At 38.2% G+C, this 10,937-nt stretch overlaps 2 protein-coding genes across 2 annotated transcripts; one reads left to right on the top strand and one right to left on the bottom strand.

The window, feature by feature from the left end:
* Positions 1–18: 18 nt before the first annotated feature.
* Positions 19–9,483, bottom strand: LOC109060067 (GMP reductase 2-like). The gene is made up of 10 exons (XM_042759821.1): positions 9,341–9,483; positions 8,628–8,763; positions 8,349–8,468; positions 7,645–7,728; positions 7,379–7,552; positions 7,210–7,291; positions 7,017–7,123; positions 5,488–5,530; positions 4,830–4,989; positions 19–1,250 (listed from the first exon to the last, which is right to left on the bottom strand). Exons 2-10 carry the CDS (start codon positions 8,712–8,714, stop codon positions 1,061–1,063), a joined length of 1,047 nt encoding a protein of 348 aa, XP_042615755.1. The 5' UTR covers positions 8,715–8,763; positions 9,341–9,483; the 3' UTR covers positions 19–1,060.
* Positions 9,484–9,601: 118 nt separating this feature from the next.
* On the top strand, positions 9,602–10,843 carry LOC109060078 (NEDD8-like). The gene is made up of 4 exons (XM_019077231.2): positions 9,602–9,896; positions 10,120–10,167; positions 10,296–10,378; positions 10,461–10,843. Exons 1-4 carry the CDS (start codon positions 9,879–9,881, stop codon positions 10,579–10,581), a joined length of 270 nt encoding a protein of 89 aa, XP_018932776.1. The 5' UTR covers positions 9,602–9,878; the 3' UTR covers positions 10,582–10,843.
* The last annotated feature ends 94 nt before the right edge of the window (positions 10,844–10,937 follow it).

Below are 10,937 nucleotides of genomic sequence, written 5' to 3' on the forward strand. Positions count from 1 at the left end.
CAAAGCAAACACAAGTCATTTTTCAGTGATCATCTAAATGATTTATTTTCACAATACAGTACAGAGATGTTTGAACTGCATTGAAATATAAGGAACAAAATTTGATGTAACAGCATGTTAAAAATAGATTAATATCAATACTGATCAAATTGAACTGCCCATTCATCAGCAAATAGGGATCTTTTGGTTTTTAGCAAAATATGTTAAGTGGGGGAAAATTTATTTCTTAAACATTAATTCACATCTGCTCCAGCAGCAACTTTAAATTACAAGAAATGAGGACACTAACTGTAATGGAATGCCAAAAGTATGAAATTAATAACAAAAAATACAATCAAATCATGAAGGTTAATTAAGAGTTAAGTATTACAATTTTAAGTATGCAGTATGTCTAATGATCAAACCAAGCTCAAATGCATAAAATCATGCCAATACTTATACAGGAACCAATTAAGACTTCAAAAGATTGTGTAATACCACTGCATTTGTTACATATAAACACAGGAGAAACCATTAAATGGGTAAAAAATACCCTTGCTTGGTCTTCAAATATATTGTATTTCATATAATGGTTGTTTATAACAGAGGTCTTTAGCATATTGTATAATAGACCGCTAATACTTTAATAATCCTTGCAAGGATCTGCATTGGTCCAGTGAACAGAATGAGTCAGAGTCAGAATGTTATCAGAAAATCCCAGAAATGTCATATAAATAGAAGACATTAGGCATGGACATTCATGTGAAAAAATCTACAACAAGGTCTAAAATAGTAGCTGATAGTATTTCTGGATAAAATATAAGGCTCTAATAGATGTTGCTTAGACAAATGAACAGAGAACAAACTCAAGATTTTAAGGCTATGACCTAAACCACAACATCTGGGGAAAGCCTTTGAATTCAAAAGCTTATGTGCAAGCCCAAAAACACTAAATGATGATGTGAGGTTTACGTGTGAATATGCATGTGTGTTCATCTGACTGCAGAGAGAATAAAATGACCTTTGCATGGATTTGGCATAATTTGGCCAAATATGGACCTGGTTAGACCTTAGTACTGGCTTAATTATCATTACCAAATATTGTGTTGAGTTGTTGGGTCACCCTAATGAAGGTGGTACGACGACTCAACTCTTTCAGCTTAGCAGCACCCACGTATGTGCAGCTGGAACGAACTCCACCCAGCACATCTTTCACGGTCGCCTCCACAGGCCCTTTGTAAGGCATTTCAACTGTTTTACCCTCTGACGCCCTGAAAACACAAAAATTACAATCAATATTAATCAACTAAAGAGTTGTGTTAACAGTCCAAAAATCACTTTTTTATTTCTTTTATCAGAATGCACAGGTGCAAATCAAACCGTTCATTAGTAGGGATATAATGATGCACCTCGAGCCGGTTGAAATTTATACAAATATGTGACGATTCAAAACGGATGAGAGGTTAAATGAATTGCGATATATTTGGGGGTAGGAGTTTATGTGAATGTATTTCTGAGCGGAACATTAGAATAGTTTAGATGGCATTTTCTTTTCATCTTGGTTCTGTATAATGCATATTAAAGCACAGTTCATAAACACAACGCTGCTCTTTTTACAGCGACAACCAAGGAAACATCTCTGTTTACTCACATAACCTTGGTTCCCTGAGATGAGGGAACGAGACATTGCATTTTGCTGATGCTTATGGGGAAACCCCTTCCTCCACAGGGCTCCAAACAAAAAAATCGAGTAAGGAGCCATTGGCTCCTATAAGAAAAAAACTTAGGAGCCAAATAATTTTTTTAGGTGCCACAGAATAAACGTGTTTTATTTATTTTATGATTATTATTATATATTTATTTACATTTTAACATTTCAATCACACTGTCATGTGTTTGTCTCATCTTTTCTTGACTTTATCAGCATTTTAATCCATCTTGTAGATGACCTGGGAACTAAGGTTCACTTAAAGTGGGAACAAAATGTCTTTTCCAGCTTGAAATCTACAGTCACAAAGAATTGTTCATTACACAGAGTCTGTACCAGTATCATGGAGCATAAGCATCACTTGGCCACTGAGTGTAGCTTGGGCTCCTCCTCAGAGGCGTGTCTACGTGGTGGCCAGGGGTGGCACCGGCCCCCCCTGAAATTTGGCTGGCCACCCCAGGTGCCCACCCCCCACCAGATGTCTTGCGATAGACTTGTTTTTAGTAAATTTCTAACTGCATCTGGCAGTGGCGGATCCTGGCATGTATAGCTGCCTAGGGCCGCTTTCTTCTCCTCTTTATACTTAATTTTAGACGGTTTCTATAGCGTGATATTTGACATATCGAGAGAGCATAATGTTACGTGATCCATGTAATGCGCGAGCACGAATCTCCACTCGCAAGTGGATTTCCTTCACTCACACAAAACTGGATGTGTGCTTTTAAATATACATTGATCTTTTATGAATTGGCTCTGCTTTTGCTCAGAGATTACGTGTATGCTCAAACGTTCTTGCATCACTGAAGACTCGAAGCGCTTTTTTTCTAATTCAGATGAGGAGTAGGCTTATCTTATTAAATGGAAGCTAGCTGATTGTAGTCAGCCTTCTCTAATTATTTTATTAATAGCCTACTTATTTTAGTTAAGTGCTTAACTTATAAATATGCATTTATTCAATTGTTTTATTAAGTGCATTTGTATTTTGTTGTTGTTTTATATAGTTTTGCAATAAAAGCGTATTAACCAGGTTCCAGAAATAATTACTGATGGTGCTTCTAAAATTAGTGAGGGTGCTCTAGTCTTAATGCCCATTTTCACATATTTTCTCCCGTCTATTGCTTTGGTCATCATTGTGTCAATCACTGCTACTTCGAGAGTGAATCCCACATAAATATGCAGATGTCATTCCTGAAACTTTGCAACTTCTGTGTGGCTGAAAAAAAAAGTTCTACATTTTAAATGGATCATAGACTAGAAAGCTTGCAAAGAGTGCTCATTACCACTAAAAAAAGCTGTCACTCTTTGTTTAGTGAGTGTATACACGATGTATTTTAACATACATCGTGCCGCAAACCATAACCCCACGCATTCACGCAATATAAGAACACAGACCAAGATCTTGTTTAGAAGAAGCCATATTAGTAATTATTATAAACGAGGATTGTTAACGATATTGCCAATATCCACACAGCTGACAGCTTTACCTGTTCTAATTTGTTCAAGTTGTGCTGTATTTTCTGCACTTTCCCTTCTTCCGTCTCCGTCATTTCTCTCTCGCTGCACAGCGGAGCTGCGTTTATCAGACTGTGTGCGTCAGCACTGATGTGCGGCAGAGATGAGGACTGTCTGAAACTCTCTTTTTCCACTAAAACTTTGATGCGCATCGTCTCAGTTTAATACGTGAACATAACAAAAGATCTGATCGCAAAACAATTAGGAAAAAAGGCATAACATTCAAATTTTTAAGTTATAACATGTAAATATATACCCAGATAGCAATAACACACGGTCTGATTCTGTCTGAAATGCGTCTCTGTCGGTTCAGTCTCGGCATCGGTGAGAAGATAATGGGCCAGAGCCACACCGACTCTACAAAACACTTCTGGCTGACAGACGGCTTTTTCTCTATGGGCCGATCTCGGCTGAAAGCTGGGGTAAACGCGGCAGGTCCACACTCGGTGTAGTTGTGTGTATTAACCATCGGCCCGAGTTCGTTTGATCACAGACGGGGCGCTGCTAGAATGAAGCAATCATCTGCCTGAGAAAACTTTTTTAGCGGTTAAATCCTGAGGAGCTTTCGGCGGGTAGTCGCCAGTGGCGACCTCAGCAAAAACGTCACTCGCAAATTAATAATTATGGTCGCAAATGCGACTGTTTTAGTCGCAGTTTGGAGCCCTCCTCCAAATATTACTGAAGCCTTATTGAATCACGCCAGTACAGTGGCTAATGGCGTTTCAGCAATATATATAAACGATGACATGCTTTCTAAAAATATTATATAAATATAAGGGGCTTCCCTCTCTATATAAGGCAGCGCATCAATTCAGGATCTTGACTGAAGAAACTTAGCATAGTAATACAGCAACATGGTTGCCTCTAATTTTAAATGGAAAGAGCACAGGCAACGCCTTATTTTGTTTATATGAAGAGATTTCTTTTATTTGCATTATTCATTTATTTTATTTGGGATTTGTTTTAAAATTTCAAATTAGTTTTGTTATTTTTCAGTTTCACAAAGAAATGTGCAGCATTCTGTCCAAGCAATAATAAAAGTACACCTCATTTTGTAAAAGAAAAAAAAATTATGAGTAAATCGTATCAGGAAATAATCGTGAATTGTATCGCATCATGAGTTGAGTGAATTGTTACATCCCTAGCAATTAGATTTAATATTTAGGCCTGAGTTCTGACACTTTTGGATGAAAAAAAAAAGAGCAAAAAAACTGAATTGAGCTGGATTATGAAACTACTGCCTTCTGTAGAGCTGCTTTATAGCTGAATCAAATTCAATTCATAACTGATGGATTTTATAACAGTTATTAACTGTTATTTCAGTTATTAAAATGAACTGAATCAGGACGGAACTGACTTGAGTTGAATAATGATGCTATTGTCCTTTTAAAGCTGCTTTACAGCAGAATTTGGATTTGAATCATATTTGGAGAAGTCTGTAGCTTTGATTCTTTTATTGTCTGTTTATTTCTGTCAAGCTGCTTTAAAACAATCTCTATTTTATAATGTGCTATATAAATAAAGATCACTTGATTGCTTCTCTATCAAATAACATTTGTGTAATGTAATTTACAAACCACTAGATAAAATAATCCACAAGCTTCAGCATGATAGTGTCTCGTGAGCTTACCTGTACTCTGCTACGCCTCCTGAATGCTTCTTCATGGCCGTGTCTGAGCTCATGCCATAGAACAGTTTGTACTTCTTGCCGTTTTTCTCTATGATTTCGCCCCCACTCTCAGAATGGCCAGCAAGCATTCCTCCCAGCATCACAAAGTCAGCTCCCGCCCCTGCCACACAGTTTAGCCACGTACACAGCCTTTGACAAAAACTCAAGATCTTCACAATTTAACTTCGTAAAGGCAAGAGACAAAAGAGAAACAAGAGACTTTTTTGTAGGTATTGGGACATTACATGCATTTACCGAATTTCATTCAAGTATATGAAACATAGCGGGAGGGGCGCTTCGTTTAAAAAATTTACGTTGAGAAATTTTATAGGTGGCGCTATCAAGCCATTTTGCCAAGCCCAATTCTGAAAGCCATATCAGATGTAAATCTTCACCAGTTCTGACGCGTCTGCAGTTTTGTAACTTTTCAAGCAAATGTGATTCACTTTGGAGAAAAAGAAGTAGAAACAGAGCAATTCCAGGAGGGTCGCACGTAAAAATGTTGCCTGTATATCTAGCAAGGCAACAAGAAATATCCGAATCCAACATTTGTGTCCACTAAGATGACTTGCTTTCTTGTTTTATGCTATTACTATAATGCAATGCTACCAAAACTCACCAAATGCTTTGGAGACGTCGCCTGGGCAGGTGCATCCCCCATCCTACAGCAAGACGAAAAACAGATGAGTCCCACAAATACATGATCAAAGATTCTGTGTCTACAAAGCATGCAAGCAGCAGGATGGGTCTGTTACTTTTCATTGTTATCGCTATAAAGCCTGGCATAATGTCAGAAAAACCATTCTCATGAACAGAGAAATCAAATTTCCCTTGCTCTTTTGACATATAAGAGGTCAATGTACTATAAACCTCAAACCTTTCTCCTTTGTCTAAAAAACAGCTTTTATTGAAACCAAGCTCAGAAAAAAGACTTGTTTTGGAATGTGCCACTTTATGACAAAATAGTGCAGCCAAAGCCCGCCTCTGCAAGATCAACGCCTACTTCTACATCACTGCCTATTTAGCCCCGCCCACTGCGCTTGTAATAGGAGGGAACACTAAAGAGACGCAAACACAGAATTACTCAATCAACAGAACCATACAGATGACATTACAAGATAACAAGACACTGTGTAGTGTAAGCTGTGAAAAATAGTCTATGAATTGCCTTCCTTGTGATCCAAACACTGTATCTAGATCGGATGCGAGCACGGTTGCATCATGTCGCAAATCCATTTCTCTTTCAGGTCAGAAGCGGCGTGAATGCTTTTATGTCAGAAATAGAGTGGAACATCAGTTTACTGTCAGGAATTTGTTGTGTCAATCTGTGCCACATCCAGTGTAGACAGAATCTCCAATTATAATGGGTTCTGTTGTCTAGTCGCGTTGTGCCAATCACATCTGGTGTAATCCAAAAAAATAGAAAAATATAAAATATATATATATATTTTTTCATTTTTTATGTTTCTCGTCCATATTTGATAAATAGCCCATGTAGTATAATATAGTGAGAATATGGAGATTATACTCGAGGAAAAACATCTCAAGTTTATTTTAGGCCCAAACTGAGCAAAAATATGCAATTTGGATTTCATATAGTAGGGCTTTTATTTCATATGGACAAAAAGGAAGATGAAATTCTGATAACTAACTCAAGCGATTTTTCTCAATATTTTTATAATGCTAGAAGAGACCCCTTACATAAAATGCACATAAATATCAGTTGTCACTCTATATATCGCAATATTATATCTTAGTAAATTATATTTTAATGTTCAGCCTTATGATCAATGGTCTGCAGTTTTAATTTTTGGGGGAAAATATAAAGCAAAGCAATAGAATAAAATAAACATTCCTGAAAAGCCTGTTTTAACATAATTGACACTTACATTTTAACATGATTTTTTTAAAGCATGATGTATGATTAATCAAGCAAACCTAAGTTGCTTCAGTCCAATAAATGTTCATCTTAAAATATTAAGAACAATAAATAGGCCTTCAATTAGAGGACAGAAGGCATGTAGTAGACTATCAGTAACAGGTTTTTCATGCTGATAATTTAGAAGCTGTAGAAATTCACAGGGTTAATGTAATGTAGGCTTTATCTGGTTAATGTAAAAACTTGGCTCTGAAACACGAGAGTCTCACAGATATGATGTGTCCACCCAGGCCATGTGCAGCGTCAGCGCACTCAATCACTGCACTCAGCTGAGGATAACCCACACCAGTCTTCTTACGAGTGGTGCACACAGAACCTACACATGAACACATGTGTGAAACTGGTGTAATATGATTCTGAACACCATCTGAAACTGTGGCAATAGATGACTGATGACATCACCTGGTCCAATGCCCACTTTGATGATGTCAGCACCAGCAAGAATCAGCTCTTCGACCATCTCTCCTGTGACCACATTGCCAGCCTACAAAATATTTCAAAATATTAAGATGACTGTTAACGAGATAATGTCAACAAAATGTTTTTCTGTTGTTGCTGACAGGTAACTGACCATGATAGTGTGCGTAGGGAACTTCTGCCTCACGTCTTTGACGAAGTTGACAAAGTGTTCAGAGTAGCCATTGGCCACATCCACACATATGTACTGAATCTGAGGCACAGCAGCCACGATGGCCCCCAGTTTCTCAAAGTCCCCATCACTCGTCCCCGTGCTGACTGCTAAACTCTGGAGAAAAAAAGAAAGCATGTCATCATTTAAATATCAATAATCTTGAGATCTGCTTACTAGATTTAAAAACTAGCAAAGGTGTTGCTCACCTGTAAGCATTCTGGGTGCTTGGCTGCAAACTCCTTCCAGTCATCCACATCATAATGCTTATGGATGGCTGTAAAGAGACTAAACTAAAAAAAAAAAAAAAAAAAATTAACCTGCAGTCTGTTAAAAAGGGCACAAAAAATTAATTAATAAAGTTAATTATGTGCATGTTCTGTCTGTAAAGATGAACCTATTTTACTTTTTATTGTTCTCGTCAACTTCCTTAACAGCACTGAACTGCACGAAAACATTCTAGTGTCGACATCATCATTGATCATTCCAAACTCTTAAAGAGACCGGCATTTTTTATATCTTATCAAAGTAACAAACACATGACTTCAACTAAACTTCAGATTGTAAGTCTAACTAAACATGCAACAGTGCACACTTATCATCTGTAGACCCTGAGAAGTCATAGGCCAAAGTACCAAGTCAGAACTAAATTCTGGCCATTAATACCAAAAATAATGAATTTTAAACATCTGTTTTTCATGCATTTTTAATTAAAGAAATGATAGAAAACTGTGCTTTTTTGACCACACAACTCTTCACCAGGTCATGCTAACATAAAATATAGAATTTCTGATAATGTACTTTTTTTTTCTGTTCCGAAACATTTGCTGATATCATAGAGGTGTCTGTTCAGGTTTCTGTTGAAAGTGATGTGATCAACTGTATGGAAAATGAGAAAACAGTTCATTCATACCTGATGTAAGACTAAGGCCATTTCAAAAGTCCCCACGGTGTCCATGTTGGCAGCTATGATGGGAATCCCACGGTAACTGCCCTTTGAGTTTCTGAACGTAAAACTGCGCATGAGATCCACCTGAAACAGACGAGAAACAGAAGAGAGTGTGAAAAGTAAATGAAAGTGCGTTGCACCACTTGTGATTGCAGTGGAACTTTAATTAAACTGAGACCAGACCAAACTAATACTCTATACGTCATCTATAATGAAAATATAAACATATTAAGAGCGACTAACCTCAATGCGAGATTTGAGAGTGCTTCTTTTGGGTCGAAGGAGCACGTCCTTGAAGTCGAGCTTGATATCATTTTCTATGCGTGGCATGGCTGCTGAAGAGGATGGCCTTGAGTCCGCTCTTACCGTATCTCACTGTCTGCAGAAACACAAGACAAGGGAAAGAAAAACATTCCCACTCCTTCTGTTATGGGAGCTGCAAAACGTGAACGAACACACACACACACACACGGAGCAGTGAGCAGCGCCACACACACACACACACACACACACACACGGAGCAGTGAGCAGCGCCCAGGGAGCAGTTGGGGGTCAAGGGCACCTTAGTCGTGGTATTGCCGGCCCGAGACTCGAACCCACAACCTTAGGATTAGGAGTCAAACTCTCCAACCACTAGGCCACGACTTTCCCCGTTTTTCATAATTATTTCAAAACTCTAAATCTATGATTAAACATTTTGTGATACCAAATAGCTATTCAATTTCAGACAGGAGAGTAAAGCAATGCACCATAAAGACATCAAATAAAATGACCCTTAAATGTCTCACATCTGGTTCTGTGTTCTGCACATGTCTCAGCCGTCAGATAATCTAGGCCGCATGAGCATTATTGCTGATTTTCTGTCATATTGACAACTAAATGTTTTTACCGTGCATTACAAATAATTTATACGTGTGTCCTTATATACAGACGCTACAAAATAAATATTGTCCTACCTATAATTGCAGACGAGCACCTCCTTGAAAGGCTGTATGAGAGAGAATGACACCGAGGCGCTTTCCGGGCTGGAGGCGGTCATTTTAGGAGGGCGGATGTTTACGGTTGTCAGCGCGTGTACACTGTAGTCTTTAAGCTGACGGCTTGCGCGTGAACTCAAGTTCGAGCGTTCGGCGAAAAACTACAGACAACGCACTGTCGCAATAAATGTCGCATTTTATTTTTCCCTGTCAGTTTGAATTCAACTGAAATATTTTGTTACTTAGAGATAGTTTAGTAAGTTTAGTATAAAATATAAAACTATTAGTTCATTTTACGAAACTCTAAATCGTCATCTGTCGTCAAATGCCGTTATTTTCCACACAGCCCCTCGGAACACTTCCTACAGACACTAGGATGGTAGGAATTATTTTTTAGTAACGCAGGAACTTCGGTCGGTGGGGAATCGTGGAAACAATTAGAGGTGCCTGGACTTCTACCATCACTTAATTCGCATTCAATTTCCCTGCATGTATTTCTAGAACAGAAGAAGCTACAATGCTAATTAAAGTCAAGGTAAGAAATGAACGAAGAACGGCTATTTCATTCAGCACAGTTCTTATGAAGTATGGTTCTAGTCTGAGGTATTAAATATAGTAAGGCACTGCGAATCAGACAAACAGCATTTTATAACAGTATGACATGCATAGATAATATTATAGCGAACTGTCGAAAGATAAAAGACTCATTCAGAGGGAAATCATCTAAATGAATTAATCGTCGATGTTGTTATTTAAAGACACTCACTGGCAAAGAAATCGAGATCGACATCGAGCCTACAGACAAGGTACAATATCAAATGCATAATGATTTACAGCAAATATTAATCGATGATCTCGCATTCGTTTATATTTTACACAGTTGACAGCAAAGAGCATTTGATTTGATGTGCATTGATGCATCCACCCTTTTCAGGTGGAGAGAATAAAAGAGAGAGTGGAGGAGAAAGAGGGGATCCCACCCCAGCAACAGAGACTCATCTACAGTGGAAAACAGATGTAATGCATTTAACGTGCACGTTTATCATGCTCTTGAAGATTTCTGTATTTTTATTCTAAACCTCCGTCTTCTCCGCCTCAGGAATGATGAGAAAACAGCAGCTGATTACAAGATCCAGGGTGGCTCCGTGCTGCATCTGGTTCTTGCACTAAGAGGTGGGCGGGTCCACCAGCATCCCAGCAGCCTCCTCACGTCTATGTAACCACCAGTCCTGCCTTGGCCTCCTTAGATATCCAATATATTCACACGTGTCGTCAGAAACCATTTGAACCATCAGGACTGATGAGTGGCAGCCACTGCATTCTTTGTTGGAATATTCATCAGCTTTTTTCCTGTTAATGAATCCACCCCACCCTAATTCATTAAGAGCGTGATTGTGCTCTTTTTGTTAAGTTTACAAGACATGTTAAAAATCAAGGTAAACCTGATGTATCAGTTTGTCAATAAAAACTGATGCAACCATTCGAGCATGTAACATTGTTTATTCTTTCATCATTCAGAGGGGTTTCGAGATTTCCTCAATTGCTTTGGCTCAATTCAAAACATATTCCATATATA

The sequence above is a fragment of the Cyprinus carpio genome, chromosome A7 (assembly GCF_018340385.1).
Source record: "Cyprinus carpio isolate SPL01 chromosome A7, ASM1834038v1, whole genome shotgun sequence".
In the NCBI taxonomy this organism is placed as follows: domain Eukaryota; kingdom Metazoa; phylum Chordata; class Actinopteri; order Cypriniformes; family Cyprinidae; genus Cyprinus; species Cyprinus carpio.